The sequence below is a fragment of the Oryzias latipes genome, chromosome 23 (assembly GCF_053564925.1).
Source record: "Oryzias latipes strain Hd-rR chromosome 23, Olatipes_Hd-rR_3.1".
Lineage (NCBI taxonomy): Eukaryota > Metazoa > Chordata > Actinopteri > Beloniformes > Adrianichthyidae > Oryzias > Oryzias latipes.
Genome location: NC_136259.1, coordinates 9,856,507 through 9,876,432, shown reverse-complemented (window position 1 = coordinate 9,876,432; position 19,926 = coordinate 9,856,507). Strand labels below are relative to the sequence as shown.

The 19,926-nt window shown below is 41.9% G+C and overlaps 2 protein-coding genes across 7 annotated transcripts in view; one reads left to right on the top strand and one right to left on the bottom strand.

The window, feature by feature from the left end:
• Window positions 1–425: 425 nt before the first annotated feature.
• On the bottom strand, window positions 426–11,013 carry samm50l (sorting and assembly machinery component 50 homolog, like). The gene is made up of 15 exons (XM_004082957.5): window positions 10,525–11,013; window positions 9,912–10,025; window positions 7,552–7,653; window positions 7,367–7,454; window positions 7,177–7,283; window positions 6,957–7,087; window positions 6,606–6,693; window positions 5,838–5,966; window positions 5,671–5,742; window positions 5,113–5,199; window positions 4,240–4,310; window positions 4,022–4,089; window positions 3,424–3,570; window positions 1,961–2,102; window positions 426–1,085 (listed from the first exon to the last, which is right to left on the bottom strand). The coding sequence occupies exons 1-15, from the start codon at window positions 10,807–10,809 to the stop codon at window positions 1,040–1,042; spliced, it is 1,677 nt and encodes a 558-aa protein (XP_004083005.2). The 5' UTR covers window positions 10,810–11,013; the 3' UTR covers window positions 426–1,039.
• Window positions 11,014–13,035: 2,022 nt separating this feature from the next.
• The window catches only part of scube1 (signal peptide, CUB domain, EGF-like 1), a 102,951-nt gene continuing 96,060 nt past the window's right edge, over window positions 13,036–19,926 (top strand). For 2 of the 6 annotated variants that reach the window (XM_023952624.2, XM_023952622.2), the window contains exons 1-2: window positions 13,036–13,295; window positions 18,173–18,298. In XM_023952624.2, the coding sequence (XP_023808392.1) occupies window positions 13,112–13,295; window positions 18,173–18,298 (310 nt within the window). In that variant the 5' untranslated portion in view covers window positions 13,036–13,111. Of the gene's footprint in view, window positions 13,748–18,172; window positions 18,299–19,926 lie in introns of all 6 variants that reach the window. The other 4 variants (XM_023952625.2, XM_023952623.2, XM_078941631.1 and 1 more) reach the window with 3 other exon arrangements.

The following is a 19,926-nucleotide window of genomic DNA, read 5'->3' as shown; positions in this document are numbered from 1 at the left end:
TCTTTAAAGTTGTTCCAGTACAGCCTAGTTTTTTTCTTCCTGTGTTTTCTTTTCCTCTTGGGCTTGTTATTGGGACGAACCATCCATGGAGACACTGGAATCCTGGCCATTTTCTCAGGTATATCGTGGGAGGTTTCACATCAAACATCAATGTGATTGATATTATTGTCCCAAAGCGAAATCCTAGACTCAGAAGATTGTGGCAGCTATACGTAAACTGTGAACCAAAAGCTGTGCAAAACAAAATCTATAAACACACTAAATTAAACATAAAATGTGGAGAACTGTAAGCAGCTGTGTCCCTGCTTACCGCCATGGAAACCAGATCTAGGAGAGACCAGCCATTGAGCATGTGATACCTCACATTAACAGATTTTACCCTGTAAGTAGATGCATGTTCAAAACACAAAAAAAGGACACAAAAAGACAGAGGGGGCAGCTGGAATTTATTAATGAAAATCTTTTTGACAACACCAACAGAGGAGATACAGTAAGAAGACTGGTGGTGGAAGGTGTTCAGGGTTTGCCTGAGACAGCATCTTCTTCAACCTTTGTGTAGTTTGGGTGGAAAAGTGCTGGTTTGTTATCTCCCCCTTCTGGCACAGGAGTCAGTTATTCACACTTCAAAAACTAAATTCTTTACGTGCAACGTGATTGGTCAAGGCCACAAAAATTTTCAACTTCAGGTAGACCAACAGGGGAACAACCATATCTTCCAGTATAATAAATACCTTGGTGCTGCTACAGGGAACAAAGTGCCAACACTAATCACAACAAAGAAAGGCCAGAGCGGACACAAAGAGGGAGTTTATGGCTCCTCTCTCAGGTTAGATCTATTACTGTGACCCTGGAGGTTTGTTTTCTCAAAGCCTAAATGGAGAAAATAAAAGACATAGGGACATCAGCTCATTTTACTGCCACCCAGGCCCATGCTTTTCTTTTAGATTCTACAACAGGTTCAGAGTGAACAACGGTGACAGAGTTCTCCCTTTTTTGCTTTGACTTGAGAGTGAACAGTGAGGTCAGGGATGTGAGGAGATCACAGAAAACGAATTCCTGCTCCAAACTGGACACCGTCACATATCCTGCAAAGAGGAAACACAGGAAAGAGGACCACTGAGCTTTATGCTTCTGATGATGTTTCTATTGGTGCTCATGTTGTAATGATATCTTAGAGTAAAAGAAAAAGTCAAGGTCAAATTCCCAAGATAAAAGGAGAGAAAAATAATGGAGTTCCTGTAGTTTATTTGAAGCCCAAACAGATCAACTTTGACAGTCTAGTTTACTTTCAAACTTCATTCTGAGGTTTCTGAAGTTGTTAGCTGCCCACAGAATGTAAAGAAAATGTTTTTTCATTTACGATTTTTCCTTTTGAAAGGTAAAACTAACGGGGTTTCACAGAACCTTTCAGATCTTTATCGTGAACACAGAGAAAAAGGATGGAGTGGTTCTCCTTTTTTAACCAAAGGCCTGAAAGGGCACAGAAATACATGGTCTAACAGAGTCCCAGACCATCTGCAGTTAAGGGGAACGGGGTGCCAAGGCTTATTGGCTAAACACACCTGATCCAGGTAATCAGCAGCAGATAAGGCAGGGTTTCTGGCTCTCCAGAAACCCTGCCTTATCTGTGAATCCTGGATTTGGTCACCAATGCTCTAAAGTGTCCCTAGATGTGGCAGGACCACACAATAACTCCCACACTCAACTAGGGACACTTTCAATTAGTCTACGTAGCATGCTTTTGGACTGCTTGAGAAAGCCGGAGTGCCCAGAGAAAACCCTCGCATGCACAGAAAGAACATGCAAACTCCACAGAAAAAGGTCCCAAGGGTCTTCTCAGTGTGAGGTGAGCGCGCTAACCACTGTATCACCGTGCAGCCAGTTACGAACTTTCTCATGATAACAGTGTAAAAAAACAAACAAACTACGTGGTACTACATGGCACTGTGCTGTGTCCTACCGATCTCCACTCTGAACCCCCATGGGGATGCAGTAGTTGAGTTCCAGTCTGGCGATGTTTCCGAGGCGCAGCACAATGCCTGCTCCATATGACCAGCGAATACACTCTGCTAACTTTTGAAGGTGTGCTCGAGGACCCTCACCTGCACAGACAAATACCAACTTGAATACTTTGACCCAGACAAATTCAGATTCAATATCCATTTTTTTTTTATATGGCACCTTTCATGTAAAAAAAATAACAAAAAAAAAACAAAAAACGCTCAAGGTGCGGTACATACAAACAAACAAGATTGCAGAAAACACCAATCCCTATTCATGCAATAAAATAATTAAATAAGCCCCGCACAATAAAATACACAAAAACAAACACAGGTAAAAGAGAAATGACTAAAGAACAAAGCTAAAGAACAGAGAACCCAGAAGGCGCCGTCTGCCCTGTCCTCCTGTTGGCCGGGGTGTCAGCATAGACACAAACACCCCAGCTAAGGGGGAGAAAAACACTCCTAAACAGTCTAACTTGGCTTAAAGACTTTAAACAAATATGTTCAAATGTTGTGAAATATAAGAGTAAAAATTCTAGATGAAAAAAATATGTATGTGATAAAATATCATAAATAGGTGAAACAAATAAAACGATAAAATGATGTGATATAACACAGTAAAACGTACGAGTAAAACTAAAATAAAAAATTAAAAAAAGACAGAAAGGTTATCAGCAGGAAAGAGCCTTGATATGATACTGAGACAGATTTCATAAATGTCATCATTTAGCAGAGTTACTGCTGCAGCCTTTGCGTTCTCATTTTCCTGAAAGAAGAACAAAACTCGAAATATATTTCTGATGCCTTTTTTTTTTTTTTTTTTTTAGTAAGAACCAAAAAATGGACTAAAGAGGAATCAATGCACAAACATGTCAACTTATTTTTCTGCTCAAAAACAAAACAGCTCCACATCCATAGGAGCCAGCTCAGGTGGCTCGGCCATCTGGTCTGGATGCCTCCCTCAAGAGGTGTTCCGGGCGTGTCCCAATTGGCGGAGGACCCAGGACAAGCTGGAGAGACTATGTCTCTCGGCTAGCCTGGAAACACTTCGAGGTCCCCCAAGAGGAGCTGGAGGAAGTACCCGGGAAGAGGGAAGTCTGGGAATCTGGGCATCTTTGCTTAGACTGCTGCCCAGTGACCCCGTCCCGGATGAGCAGAAGATGGATGGATGGATGGATGAATGGATTTTCTCTTCAGCTTATATACTCTATTGTTATTATTACTATTTTAGATGAAGATGTTTGGGCAAGCAAAGCAAATATGGATAAAAGCAATTTCTAAACTGCAAGTTCCACTCTTAAAAGTAAAACAATTCATACTTTTAAGAAAACATTATTTTTGTGGTGTATTTTTCAAGATAAGAAAAAGTTTACAATCAGATGATGAATCTACATCTTTGCTGTTTATTGAGTCAACTCACCATAGTTCAGGTTGCATAGGTTACCGGCATTCAGAAAGAAGTGTGTTCTGAAAAGATCTCCGAAGCCTCCTCTCCCTGGCCTGAAGGGAAGTGGAGTATAGAGGTGCAGGCCGCCAGCCCAGTATGCCTCCCCACCCAAATAGTCACCTGGAAGTTACAGGAAACAGGTAAGAAAAACGACGTTTGACATCTTGAAGAGGTGGTTGCTGTTCTGCAGATCAATTGTCTTCACAGATGAGACATCTAAAGGTGTTAAGACCGCCTCGCCCTTTGTGTGGGCTTCAAATGACCCTCTGTCCCGTGATGGTGGCTCTACTGTAGGCATGAAACCACAAAACCTAACTTCTAAGAACCCCAAAGAACAGGAGCTGAAGGAAGAAGCAGAGAAAATCTTCCTAGGACAAAGTAGGGATAAAGCTGGGAAAACAAAAACTCCCAGCATGCCCTGCCTTTTAGGGTTTCTAATTGGTGCAAATTGCTTGGGATTCCAGAGGAATCTTTCAAACGTCATACTCTCAAGATTCTGCTTCATATCAACTTTGAACAGCAACTAAATTTAGCTTCACGAAAACAAATGTTTCTGAGTTTCCGTGTTTACCTTCACTCTGAGGCCCAATGCTGTACATCCCAAAGCCTCGCACACTTGTGGGGCCTCCAAGGTAGAACCTGAGCAGAAAAACCCTCAATTACTGAGAAACTTCTGTCAGTGGGACAACACGTGGCATAGGACAACAACCAGATCCAAACGAGTTCAAATCTGAGGAACTAGCTTCAGACTTTTTGCATTCAACATCTAAAAAGAAACGTGAGACAGACCTGTCAGCGATGCAGGAAGGTTTTCCTTCAATGGGAAACAGCATTCCACCCCACAGAGAGGCAGACAAGACCTGAGGGGACAAACATAGTTCATCTGCCTAAAAGTACCGTATTTTCCGGACTAGTCGCTCCGGAGTATAAGTCGTACCAGCCCAAAAATGCATTATAAAGTAGAAAAAAACACAGATAAGTCGCACTGGACTATAAGTCGCATTTTGACAGGAAATTGACAAAATCTGAGACTAAGAACTAATAACTTGCACAACCTCATATGACACAATCATAGCAGACTGTTTATCTCATAATTTCACAGTAATTCTTTCTCATATTTATTTATTCCTTTCATGAAGCATCATTGGCCAACTAATACTCTGTTTTCATCCTGTATTTGTAGAAACAGTTGTCATTTTTATTGCATTTCTGAATCTATGAAATCGTTGGAAAATAGAATATTATGCTGTTAGCCTTCAAGATCTTACTGTAAAAAAAAGGTTTGCTGATTCTCTGAGTCACTTAACATACTCTTAACACTTAACATACCTCATCCATCAAATTGACCCAGGAACATCATCTCTGTTCCTCACAAATGAACATAACAGGAGGGTTAACAATGTATTTATTTCAATTTATTTCTAATATAAGTCGCTGCGGAGTATAAGTCGCACCCCTTGCCAAACTATGAAAAAAAGGGCAACTTATAGTCCGGAAAATACGGTAGATGCTTTAGGGAGGCTGCACAAGAATGGTTTAGTCTTTACTGATCAGTCAAACTTTGCTGCCCTCTACTGTTAGTTTAGCCCAAGAAAACAGACATGAGAACATGACTGTTTAAAGACAAGAAAAACATTTCTGGAATAACGCAAAGACCCTTACGGAATCCCAGAAAAGCCGCCTGTTCAGCTGCAACTCAAAATCCTCTTTGAAGAAGCTGGCGTCTCCTCCTGTGAAGCCAGCCAGCTCCTGCACAGAAATCCGACACATACCAGTCAACAAGAACACAAAGACAGCTTCACACCTTATTAAACATAAAAAAACAACCTCTTTTGTCTTGAAACTGATGACACCGATCATGCTAACATGCTGCAGCAAAGCTTCTGAACATGCTTGGCTTCATCAGCTTATTTTTTATGCTTTTATGGAGCGCTCGCCCACTTTCAGGCACTTTTTAAAATGAAAAACACTTTTTTTTTTTGCTTTTTCAGATCCACCAGAATCTATTTGATAACAGAACAACTAAAGCCGTGGACATCTAGAATATGAAAACAAAGCTAAAAGTCAATAAAACCTCAAAACAAAGACAGAAACAATGAAATTGAAGTGATACAGGTGAGGTGTTGCTGCTATAGATGTCTCAGGGTAACTGACTCCTGCTTAAAGACGGTGGCACTAAGGCTTAGGGCCTCTTCTAAAGCTGTGAGGCTGCATACTGACCTGGTTGATGCGAAGTAAGGCCCCACTGCTCGGGAAGATGGCAGAATTTCTTGAGTCGATTGACATTGTGTGCTGCAAATGAAGGCATCGTTCTGAATAGGTGCGATGGACAGAATAGACATTCTAATGAGCAAAGACAAACCAGGCGTAAGGATGTGGATGCATACCGAGAGGGCAGACTTCAGCGAGTGCCCGCTCTCCTCGCGCACAGCAAAGGAGGCGCTGCGAGCCAGGCAGCCCAGTTCCCTCCACACACCCTCCCACTTCAGCATGTGGCCGGTTGGCCCCACAGGAAACTACAGGGAGATGAAAAGCTTCAGTGTTTTTTTCAAAGAATATTTCTATCAATTGAATCTAAAAAGTCTCACTTTTGACCTCGAGGTGTAACACTTCACCGAGTTAATCGATGACTCAATTTCTATTCCTACGATACAACCAGATCGATCTGTCTGGGTTAAGTTGTTAATCGACTTATACCATTTTAAAACCGTGTCAAAATGAAATAAACTGATTGATAATCGATATTGGAAAAAACTGTTTGGATTGAGGTACAGTAGGTTGATTTGACTATAAGGTAAAAACAACCAAGTGCATCAAATCGGGCAACACACATGTGACGACAACAAAAACTGATCAGTCCATCATTCCAGTCCAATCTGTGGAAACACTTTGAATTTAGCAAAGAAATGTGACCATACAGTGTTTTAGAATGTTCTAGAATATTTAATTTACACTTGATCATCTTGAAGAAATCCAAGGAATCTGGAAAACTTCACAATGTATTGAATTGTTGTTCAAATGAACAAGATGGGTGGATGAATGGGTGAACAGACAGACGGATGGGTGGGTGGATGAATGGATGGTACTCGTTATCGAAGTTGCACATTTGTAAGCGCAGGTGCAGGAGGTGACAGAGAATGGCAGAGACTGCTTACATTGAATTCCGCCGACACGCCGCGGTCAGTCTCCTTTAAGGAGCTCCATGGAAACTGACCAGTGACTTTGTACATATTGAGAGTGAGGCTGAAACAGAGAACAGTGAAGACAGGTACTGCAGCTCGTCATAAAAATGTTGAATAAAAAATCCATCTGAGGGGGAGCAGGATGACGAAATGCAAGAGTTTACACTTTTCTCAGAATCTACGCTTTTTGGAATAAGGAGCCAGTCTCTGAAACAGTTGGTGGTTAAATATTTTCTTCCTGTCAACTGGAACGTGTCTGTAAGTTACGCAAAGCGATCGAGATATTTGGAACTCTGACGCTGGGTTTCAGCACGATGCTCATACTTGCGTTCAAAGTATCCTGGCTGGGGCTTGAAGAAGGACAGGCCGTAGGATGTCTCTTTTGTACCGTAGGAGAACTGGAAAGTGAGCTTCTCCGCCCGGCCAATCATGTTTGGCAGCTTCAGACCCAGAACCTGGAGGACAGAGACTCACAGCTCATTCCGCTTTTCTGTGACTGAAGTTAGCATCATGGTTGTAACTCCTGGAAAAGCCATTTTCCCACCATGCTTCCTTCGTTGTTCCCAACCATTGTGTTGTAACTTCCTGTCAGACGCTTGATTTCGTTCACCTCAAAAGTCACATCTAAACCATTGGGTAAAGCGTCCGCACCTGAGGAGAAGAAGTCTCAGATCAGGCTTTGTGATCACATAACTCACTGTTTTCTAGGCTCTAACAAGAGGGGGTTCAGTTACCCTCAGATGTATCAATGAGGACCTCCACCTCTTTGAAGATTCCCAGTCGGAGAAGCCTCTGTCTTGCAATGTGAGCTTTTTTCATGACCTGCAACCGAACTCAAAAGTTTAAAAAAAAAAGTAACATGGAGACGTTTGGTGTTAGCGTGCCACAAAACTGAACAGGTACATAAAGAAGTACATACGTCAATGAGATTTTTGGCATTAAAGACGTCAGAGATCTCATAACCGAGCAAATCTTCTTTGGTTCTCCCCAAACCCTGGATGTTGACATGCTGGACGACCACCTAGCCCAAACAAATATTCAGAATGTTTTTTCCAAATATTCGTAACAGCATCAAAGCAGCATCTATACTACTCACAATAAGGTCAGGATATTGTTATTTCTGTGAGTGCTTCTTCTATTTGGTCTGAATTTTAGAAAAAGTTACCTTTGATGTCAATAATAATGAATGAGAAGAAACACTATTTTCATTAGTTTGATATTTGTTACCCCTAAATGAAGACAATAATAAAAGATAGACCCAAACAACAAACATTGACCGTGTCAATGACCGTGTATTTCCACCATTTGCGGCAATGACAGCTTGACCTAGACGTCTCCTGCTCCTCACTAACCTTATGATGTTGTTCTGAGGCGTTCCACTCTTCCACAAGTGCTACATGAGGTTCTTGGGGGGTCACTTGGGGGTCTGATCATCCAGTGTCTGCTTCAGCTGGTCACAGACCTGCTCTATGGGGTTCAGGTAAGAGGTCATTGCTGGCCATACCACATGAGGCCGCTCCCACTTACTGAAGTCTAGCTGTGACCATGTGGGGAAGCATTATCATCCATGAACAGAAAGTTGGGGGTGTTCAGGTGGAACTGGGGAGTGATGATGGTTCTATGAGGTTTCTGAGGTAAGAACGTATGCCGTCTGGACCATCTACAATAACCAAATCCATTTTGTGCTGATTGGTGATTATTGAACGAGCCCCGGGGCAACATTCTTCAAGACCGCAGTATCGTTAAGATCTGACCTCAACGGTTCTGTTATCGGTACTGGAGACGTCACTTTTTTGTGTGTCCCACAAGATATAAACGTTATCTGCCATATTTAAAAACCAAGTCAGTCAATTTTCTGTTAAGTCTTCTTCTTTTTCTTTCGGCTTTTCCCATCAGGGGTCGCCACAGCGAATCATCGTTTTCCACCTCACTCTGTCATGGACATCTTCTACCCTAACATTAGCCAACTTCATGTCCTCTGTTAAGACATCCATCACGGACCCTTCTGCCTCCCCTCTTTCTTCGACCAACAGTAGTCAAATTTCCACCGACACCCTGTAGGTTAACAGCATCGGTGGCGGTCGTTGTTGACCCGGGCCTCGACCGATCCGGTATGTCTAAAGTGTTGTGGATGATTCGCATGGTTATTTTGGCAATTTTTACGCCGGATGCCCTTCCTGACGCAACCCTCTCTATTTATCCGGGCTTGGGACCGGCACAGAAGTAACTGGCTTGCAGCCCCTGTTAAGTAATGATGATATTAATTTCGCTATTCTCACTGAAGAGGAAAGGTCTGTCTGGCTAAAACACGACAATAATTGAATTTAAATATGTCCGCGGCTCATCTGATGCTTCATTCTGACTGTGTTTAGATCACGTGACCACCGACTACGTTGCACGTTTTGGTCCAGTTGTTCTGCTCCCAAAACGGATTGTATTCAGACTGAGGAATCTCAGCGCAAACTGAAGCTCAGTCCGATTTGAAACGGACTGAGACCACCTCAAAAGATGGGTCCGAGAGCGGTTCCTGGCCCCGGACCAGGGTCTCCTTGGGTGTATTCAGACTGAAAATTATCGGGGGAAACAAACTCTGGTTCACTTCCAGGGGACCAAATGTGTCCATTCTGAATACACCCTCAGACTCAACAGGTTCTGACTGTCCACTACCAACCAGAAGGCGCTATGGACAGGTGGAGCTGCTCGTCTGTTCAGCGGCGTAACTGACAAAATCAGAATGTTGACATTGATGAAACACTGAAAAGGTTTTTCTAGAATGTTTTGGGTTTGGCCCCAATATGTCAGACACACTAAACACAGTGAGGTCATCATGAGGAAAACACTATATTAGGTTTTTCTATCACTCCAATACAATTACCGGTACCTCCCCTGAGTTTTTTGCGGGTTGATGGGGAATGTCGGGGCCGCAGGTAGAGGACCCCCCCCCCCCCTGGGATCGGCTCCCCACTGATTGTTATTTAGTGAAAAAGCACATGCGAGCAGGATGACAGCCGGCGGCGTCATGAAGCCACACTCCTGCTTTTTCTGGGTCGAAGGTTTGTTTGGTTTTCACTGCAGATATATCCCGAACTTATTGTGAGTGGTTTCAATCAAATTAATCTCATTTAAGTAGGGTAAATATATAATAATCTGAGGTCTGGGAGAGCAGCTCATACAAGTCTACAGGCTGTTCACATCAAAACTGACGGGGTTCATGATGAGCAGCATCCTACTTTTAGAATTGTGGAGTAAAAATCATCTTACAGGTCATTCAGTACTCACATCTTTATTTTCTAAGATCTCCTGCTTGGCATCTGGTTCCGGTTCTGGATGCTCCATCAGGTCATCAGGGTTGACTCCAAGATCCTTGCCGTGCATCGGGAGGGGATCCATACTCTGCAACACAGACACACCTTCAGATAGAATATGGCTATGTCCCAACTAAACAGAAACAGGTGGAGTTCCATAGGTGACCAGCTGTGGGTGAGTTAGGGAAGGTGAGGTGAGTAAGGGAAGGGAAAGTGAGGGGGGACTCCCAGCCTGCGGGTTCCCTAGATCCAGGTCTTCTCAGATGACAGTCACTGTAAATGAACTAGATCCACAAGGAGCTCTGCGTGAGTCGGACATGATGTCACAAACATGTCGGAGTTCTTTAGAACTGTTCGGTGAATGAGGTACAGTTTGGTTTATTTACTTGAAACACAATAACAGTGATGACTTCTTGGCTCCTAAAAAGGCGCCACCCTCAAGAGCAGCGCGTGCGGCTTCAGTGCAGAAGTGGATTATTATCAGCTACCGTGGGTTCACTGACGTCCCACTCCAGTCTGTGCTATTGTGTCTGTGTGGGGCGGGGGAGGTCAAGGCGGGACGGGCTCATCAGGAGCTGCAGGCTTACTTTTGCGTGAACGGCTCCCATGGCAACCGGACGTCTCTTCAAACCTTTGTGGCACGTGGTACGCGACTCTGCTCGCCGGGAAAACGGGGCCCTAACAGTGGCTAACGTCACTACCACCAAACCCCCTTCATGGAGGACGCCATGACAGTCACAGGAGAGTGTGCTGCGTTCACGTGCTCTACGTAAAGTCTGACATCTGCAGCACGAAGTCAAACAAGAACAGAAAAGACACACTACCTTCTTGAAACACGTTTGGACGGAGCCCAATGAAAGTGTTGTGTTCATGTTTATTACATAATAAAACGGAGCACATGCTGCATTTTACTGCAAAAACGTAAAAACAGATGTAGAAATGCTGGAAAATGAAGAAATAGTTTTTTTTTTAACGCAAAATATCCTGGGTATTTTTTTTATCTGCTTTTGACTTTGTAAACCACAAAATTACCCCAAAAAAAGCCTAAGGAGACGGACCTTTGGTGGATTGTGAATAAACTTTCTGTTCATGAAGGCATCATCTAAAAAGAAAATAAATGCTTTGACCAAGATTTTCCAGCAGATGGCAGTGTTTGTTTTCTTTGTGAGTAAACATCTGCTCAAATATCCTTTCAATTCCTCCCATTTGAATCATTATCTTTTAAAATAATTAAAGTTTAACTGTTTAAAGATTCAGTATTCTTACTATAAACACATTTCTTATCTTTGTTTCAAATTCATCCACTCTAATAAAATAGCAACAAGAATTTGGTATTAATTATCTATGCGTTTTCTAATATCTAAATCGATAATTCATAGTCAGTTTCATAACCTATATGTGCAAAATTTAGGAATTTTGACAAAAGCCACAATATAAAAAATACAAAAAAACTCCTGCAAGGTTCAAACTTTAAAAAAATATTATTAAAATGTCCTATTTTGCGATTCAGCTGATCTTTCAGTCAGGAAAAGGATTGTTTCGTGGTTGACTGACTTTCATAATGAGTTTGGTTTTTGAGGCAGCAGCACTTTGTGTTCTGTCATTGTCACTTCAATATTTGCTCATTTAAAAGGACTTAGGAGGGAATAGCAGACGTATCTTTTGTACAGACTGTTTTCTTAGCTTGGTGACCCTTCGCTGGATTAGCCCGCTATTGTAGTCTCCCCACTGAGTCTGCATGCATTTCCGGGGGTCCAGTCCTCACAAAGCCCCCATCTCAGGTCTGAGTGAGATTACTTTGTGGGTGCAGTTATTTGGCATGAGCCCAGTGGGAAATGTGAAAAAGATCTTTTGAGAAATTTGGCAAAACAACCCATCTGTGATGTCACAAACAGCAATATGCCATCCATGTAAGGTCTAAAACCTAATGTGATGGTACGGTATGTGTGAGTGCTAAAGTTTGGACAGCTGACCATAGAATGAAAAATACATTTAAGGTAACTTGGGCTTAATTATTCAATGTAATTAGTCCATTCAGGGAAACCTCATTAATTGTACAAAGAATGTGTTGTGTTGAGTTAAAAGTTTGGAAAACCAAACCAAAAGTGAGTACTGAGCCTCGACATCTAGCATCAGACACTCATGAAGCTTTCCCTCCAGGTTCCATCCGTTAGTTGGTACACCTGAAGCACGCCTTGGCGGTCCTTAGAGGTCAAAGCTACAAAGTACGGGGACTGGATCAACGCCACTCTGTGCCCTGGGCAAATGTTTGCTAAGGCCTTCCATTGCCAAGGACATGGTCAAAAAAGGCTTTCTCAGTAAGCCAGTGTAGGTCCATAGATTCATGAAAGCAATCATGTTCATGAAACTAAAATATAATTTTCAAATACTACAATTTGTTGCAAAAAACAAATGAGTAACAAATTAATAGATTTCAACATTACACAAGTAAAACTGCACATTTATCTGAAAGAACGTGTTTCTTCACTGCATAGCAGGTGCTAGTATCCCTTTACCCTTCTACTTTTCTGTTTTATTTCTTCTTGATCAAATGACAGCAGTTTTCCAACACAACAATATTTTACTGCTTTTTACGCTACAAGTGTAGTTTGGTTGCTTCTAATCTGACCTTGCTTCCCTTGGGGAATATCTCTTTGAAAACTTCATTCATTTCCAGAACAACAATGATGATGACAGTTAACCTTCCTGTTTTGTGGGTGTTAGGAACTGAAGTTGCAGAATTTTCTGCGTCCAATGTCAAGCTAAGCTTAATGTTTGTTGGGGTTCTGATGCGTCACCTTTTCCCTCTTCTAGAAAAAGCACTGGCTGAAGTGCTGTTGAGCAAAACCAAAAAAGCAGAGTTAGAATCCACCCTTTGAGCAGCTGACCAGCACTAAATAGATGGATTTAAAGGAAATCCTTCCAGTTTCTGCTTCCTCTTCCGGCACTTTCAAATGTGAATGAATGATGGCTCCTGGTAACCTGAAGACCACAGCCTCCTGCTCCCTCTCTCTCGCCTCCCGGCTCAAGCAAGCCAATCAGGGCCTTCGGGCCCCCTCATCCCCCCAAGGCCCAGCCTCCCCCCCCACCCCACCCACCACGGTGCTGGTCCACTCGGAAGGGTCCTCCTCCTCCTCTCCTATCACCCATTTCCACAGAGACACGCACACATGTATGCGCACGCACCTTGTCTGCCCCTCACACACTCACGCACACGCAGACGCGAAGCCGTCAGAGAAGCCGCGCGGACTCCTCTCTCCGCCTGTCAGCATGAGGAGCGCCTGCTTTTCCCGGGACGCCTGTTTGCTTCTCCTCCTCATAAATACTTGCGGGTTGATGGGGAATGTCGGGCCCGCAGGTAAGTGCCGCTCCGCGAATCCCCCCCAACCCCACACCCCCCCAACATCCGAGCCGCTCACCAGAGTCCAGCTACGGGAGATACTCCGCTCACATGCGGGAAACTTTCCCCAGAACCCCGCAGGCCACAGTCTGGACCTTTAAACTTTGGAGCGGGATCGGCTCCCCGCCGATTGTCATTTAGTGAAAGCGCACGTGCGAGCAGGATGACAGCCGGCGGCGTCATGACGCCACAGACAGTCCCGCTTTTTCTGGGTCAAAAGTTCGTTTGTGTTTTCACTGCAGAGCGGTTTTAAAGCAGCTGTGGCTCCAAAATGATCATCGGGAGACTGAAGTCCGTCCGTCCCTTGTGTAGCTGGAGCCCGCGCACGCGCGCAGGTTTGGGGCTGCGCAGGTTTGGAGCTGCGCAGGTTGAGAAGCTGCAGGGTGCAGACCGACTCCGAGGCGCCTCGGGTAAATAATAAATGCGCAGGTTCGGCTCCTGCTCTGAGTGCAGCCCATGTTCCATTCAGAACCGCAGCCGGATCCCTGGGTTAAGCTCTCATTTGCTCGGGTTCGGTCCGGCTGCTCGTTTTCAGCCACCGGCTGTATGTGGGGGTGGGGGGTGTCCCGGAGATCATCTGGGTTCTCATAATGACGGAGGAAAACAGGGTGTGTGCGGTATGCAAATGTTAGTTTTGAGGTGCATGTGTGTGTATGTGGTGGGGGTGGTGGTGGTGTGGGGTCTCAGGAGGAGCAGTGGGGGCCACACATTGTTGTCAGGAGCTCCTGCAAACAGGGGCCTTTCAGGAGGCAAATGTCCCTCAGGAACCCTCACTCTGCCGCTTCACTCTGGAGCCCCCCCACCCCCACCCATCAGCTTCTTAAACAGGAACATATTTAACATAAATACACTTTTTTGTTTTTTTTTCTTGCTTTTTTGCAGCTTTGCTAAGTAAGGAGGGGCTGGGGAGGGAGGGAGGGGGGGTACATACCTTGTCCAGCCAGGCTGTCCGGACAATGTCAGGCTATTTATAGTCTGCAGCAGAGGAGGAGGTTGAGCGGCTCGGTTGGTTCTGATTCACATAAGTGACATGCCCGTCTGTGTCCCCGCTGTATGGAAGTAATGAGCCCACATGTGACCCCATCAATAACCTGATCAATATGAAGGGTCATTGTGTGCTCCTCGCCCCGTTTTAGCCCTTCTCTTTCTTCAAGCACAGCCTGTCATTTATTAGGCTCAGCAGGAAGCACATCTGAGGGCTTCAAAGCGCCAATTTAACCACATCAAGCCAAAGTTCAGACTTTTTTCATTTTCAGTTATTTTGAGGAAAGTTATATTTTGGCCCAACATCCTTAACTTCTGAGTGAGGCTCTTCATCTAAAAGGGCTAACCGCACACTTTGAGTACCAGATATTGGAGGAAGATGGTGTTAGTGGTCCTCCATTGAAGTTAGTTTAAAACCTGACTGCATTATGGAGGGCAGGCTTTTTTCCCCCTCTCCTCGATGTCTATATTTTACAAAACTCTTACTCCACCCATCATTTCTTTGTGTTGTTTTCAAGCCAACAGTCTTTGTTGCGATAAAACAGATTTTAAAGAACATTCGTCTCTTTTATTTGGACCATAACTCAGTTCCTGCAGAAAGTATATGGAAGCGATTCTGTAGCATAATTAAAAGTAAAAGGCAAAACCAGAAATGCTTTTTCATTTTTCAAAATGATGCTGCATTTTTTGACTCAAAATTAAAATGAAAAAGCAGTCCGCTAAAATGCCTCTTCATTTTCTACTTCAACACTGCTTATTCTGTCACTTAACTAAAATGATAATGAAAATGGTATTTGACATTTGATTTTCAAAACATTCCCTGGTAAATGTGTAGCAAAATCATTTAGAAATGTCTGATTTGACAATTAAAATGGATTAACAGAAGTGCTACTTAATTTTCAAAATGTAGCTGCATCAAAAGACTCAAAATTAAAATGAAAAATCAATACTTCACAATGCTTTTTCATTTCTACTTAAAAACCACTAATATGACAAACACAAGGTGGGAATACAAAATTAACCATCACTGAACACAGAAAGCAGTCAACTAAAATAGGGAGCAAACCACATCAGCTAAGTCAGCTGTGCACTCCTCCGCAGAGATCAGGTGAAGGTGAGGATCAGCTGGGAGGAGCCATAGTCAGCCTGCACAGAAAGAAAAGATGAAACACCAACAAAAACCAAATACATGCAGAACATAACAGGAATGGATGCTTAGGAATCAGACATTTGATTTTAGAATTTCTCTCAAAGGGACATCGGTGTGTTTGAAGGGGATTCCTGAATGAACATCGTCTTTTAGGGTCTGAATAGGAAGCAGCTGTCCATAGGTCATTTGTTAGCAAAAGGATGGAAAGTGCAGTTAAATGATCCAGGTTTTCTCATCTGTTTCACAGGAGTTTAGTTCCTGTTGTGCATCTGAGTTTTCACCTTGTGGTTGATCCAGCTATTGTCACTGAGTGTTTTAGGTTGTAACTCCACAGCCTCTCTGCTGCAGCAGTTGTTTTAATTAGATCTCTGGTTTATTCAGGACTGTGGTTTGGCTTCTTTTGTTCCAGATCCTTGTTTGGTTTTTCCATGTTTCTCAGGTTTTTTTCTTTTTAAGTCAGGTCAAGTCTATGTTTTTGGTTTTAAAGTCATGTTTGGGTTTAGTTATAATATTTTTTGACATTGTTTTCTCTCAGTCGCCACTTTTCTATGGGTCCTCCACAACACTCTCCTAATGGAGATGGGGAGGATTATTCTCTACTTCCTTAAGCTTTCTGTTCTGAACAGAGCTACTCACATTTCCTAATTTCCTTTGAGAGGTTAGGACCAAAGGATGGATGTCAGACCTTGTTAGACTCATGAAGCTGCCTCGTCTTGTTTTCTTTAACATAACATAGCAGGAGTCATTTCAGGATCACTATTAAGTAACAAAATGGTCAGATTGTATAATAACTTGACCTGTCACCACGTGTAACTCTTAGCTTTACAGTAATTATCAGTCCTCATCCATATTTCTTATGATAAATGAACTAAATTAAGTTTATTTAGGCTTGCTTACATTTCAAGTAAGGGGGGGTAACTAGTCGTTTTAACAACAATATGATTCATAGGTCGATGTTGGTTCATTCTGAATGATACGATTCACTAGCCTAATAAATAATCAAGTGTAAATGGAATATGTGCACAAACAAACAAACAAGAATGAATGTCAAATCCATTCACATTTCCGTTTCTTAAAGTTCAGTCCACTGTTGTTTTTCCACATCCAAATAATCTTAAGGGAACATTATTAGAACATTCTTGCACATTGTATGGTAAAATGTGTGGTATTTTCCAAGGTTGATATAATCGACCTATTTCCTTTTGAAACAATAGTTAAATAAATCTTTTGAATTGGATTAATAACTTGCCTCAGACAGATTGATCTAGTTGATCATAGTAATAGAAATCAATCAGTTAATCAATACACCTATAATTTGAAGTCATAAAGATCCTCATCAGTGTTTCATTGTTGGGTCATTAAAAAAAGAAAGAAAATTGGCATGATTTATTTTGTACCTCATACATTCAAATACAGATATTGACAACTTCCCGTTCCGGGTTAACGAACGGACACATTTTGCCTGCCGGCTGCTCTCTCAAAGATTTTCAAGCGACTTAAAAGTTGTTTCAACAATCATGTGGTTTATTGATACTTAATCATACGTAATGACCTGAAATTATGTTGGTAAGGCATTGATATCAGATGAAAAGTTATGAACCGGATAATGATAAATCATGTGATAAAATGGTTATGGTAGAACAGGGGTGGGATTATATAAGTTTGCTTCCTTCCACTCCCTTTCACACAATCTTTGATTTAATATCTAATTATCCTAAGTTTGATACGTCTTTGAATGAATGTATGAATTCTTATTGTATTTTGTGCATTATTCCTTGATTGCTTCAATTAAACAATTTCAAATCAAATCAAAAATCAAATCAGATATTAATATTTGTCCAGCACATCTAAAGCTGGAAACGGAGAAGTGATGCATTTAAGAACACAGTCATTATTCTGTGAAATGAACTGCTGCAGCAGAAGCTCTTTTATAGGATTTTCATTAAACAACATTTAAGGCACAATTCACTATTGAATAAGTTTGTTTGTGGAAAGGGAAATAGGTGCTTCATGGTTTTAAAACCTTTAAAATCTTGTTTTGCTTATTTTTTTCCAGACCCAAACTCAGATGTGACCCAACTGCAACAATGACTGATACTGTTTTGTTTTATTTGCACCATTGTCTGCATATGAGAACTGGACATACTGACCCCTCCCCCTTGGTGTTCCAAACAGGAAGAGGCTCCAAGAAGCCAAAATCCCACAGCCGTTTATAAAGGAATAAACGGCTGTTACTCAGTCATTCTATTGTTCAGAATAACCACTCTAGCTCTGATACCTTTTTTTAACATGTTCTTGATAATGCTCATTTTTTATGTTAAGTTTTTTCTTTATTGAAAGTTATTAAGGTTATAAACTGACCAATCAGATGTCTCAGTAAAAGTTGGTTTCAGATCCTACGTTCAAAGCGTTTGACAGATTCTCCCGAGGCCACTTTCAGTGGAAAAAAGTTGGACACAGACCGATTTGGACCAGTCACAGCTTACTGATGATTTCTGGTTTCAACATGGCGACAGCTGAATCTTGAAAAAAGGCGATGAAATTGACTTGATTTGGTTGGAACCAGAAGCAAGTCATTTTCTGTGGGTGACATCCCACTCATTCTGTCCAGTTCTCCTATTCAGCCTGCATGATTAGCCGTTACACTGACTGAATCCTCAGGGACACACCTGTAATTAGCTCTCTGTGTTCTGTTGTCAAGCAGATGTAGACGAGTGTGCAGAGAGTTCAGATGACTGCCACATTGACGCCCTCTGCCAGAACACGGCCAAGTCTTACAACTGCATCTGCAAGGCAGGCTACAAGGGGGATGGAAAACAGTGTGAAGGTGAGTCACAGTTTAGTCTTTAAGCCCCCAAAAAACCCGTAAAAACAGCAGAAAGTAACATTCATCTTCTAAACCCGTTTTGTCCCCTTCGGGATCACTGGGCTGCCAGAGCCTTTCCTGGCCACTTGTGGGACAAGGCAGGGGACATTTTGGATAGGTCGCCAGTCTGTTGCAGGGCCACAAATTACACACCCGTGCACAATCACATTCACACCTACGGACAATTTAGAGTAACCAATTAACGAATGAAGCATGTTTTTGGACGGTGGGAAGGAAGCCGAAGTACCCGGAGAAAACCCACGCATGCACAGAGAGAAAATGCAAACTCCATACATAAAAGGTCCTCCATTGGTGTTCTGTGTTCATGTAACTGTTTTTCAGACCTGATCATAAGCATTGGGGGCTTGTTTCTGTAACTGCTGACAATGGATGGATGAATGCAGGAAGTCATTATCAAGTGTTTGACCAACCAAACAGGTCAGAGGCAGCCTATTTGTGTGTTGAAGTCAGTCCCTGTCAGAGCTTTGTCAGGGATTTCTTTGGGTTCGTTCTTGAAAGTTCTGATAAATAAAGTCAGCATATCTTTGAAAGGGAGGAGGAGTGGAAAACTTAAGAAACCTTTAAAATTCCTAAACTGGTGCAGAATGATGTCTACTTTGTTTGGGTCTGAGCAAACGTGGCAATGTCAGGGTGTTTAAAAGCCATCTGACAGTCTGTATAAAAATTCAACTGGTGGCAAATTGGTCCCATTTTATAGATGATAGATTTAGCTTTTTCAACCTTGCGGTCGCTTTACGTATTATAAAGGAGCTGCAGGTTCTACCCCTCAGTGATCATGTCCAAACCCTTTCAGGTTGAGTCACAGGAAGTTTAAAATATTTTAAGTCCCAGTTTGTGGTCACACACCGGAGAGGGGAAATTCCACCTGATCTGCCATCCAGCATCACTCACAATCCTTTTGGAAGTCCTAATCAATCTCAGCGCTGATTATCGAGCAGGCCTCACGTATGACCCGACTGGACTCTCATCATGTGGGTGCTGGCTAAAGATCTGTGGTGATTATGTCTTGGCTAGTAAATATGATGAAGCACAGACACACAAAGGAGGGGTTTCATGTTTTATGCCGGCTCCTTGTGTCCTTGTCGTTAATACCTGTGGGTGGGGTAAGTAAACATTTGTCACATATAGAAAATCACATCTAAAAACTGATAAATGTGTCAGATTGGGGAATTTGAATCATTTTACTTAGAGCAAGTCAAAAAAATCCTATACTATATATATATATATATATATATATATATATATATATATATATATATATATATATATATATATATATATATATATATATATATATATATGCATATATATATATGCATATATATATATATGCATATATATATATATATATATATATATATATATATATGCATATATATATATATATGCATATATATATATATATGCATATATATATATATATATATATATATATATATATGCATATATATATATATATATATGCATATATATATATATGCATATATATATATGCATATATATATATATGCATATATATATATATATATATATATATGCATATATATATATATATGCATATATATATA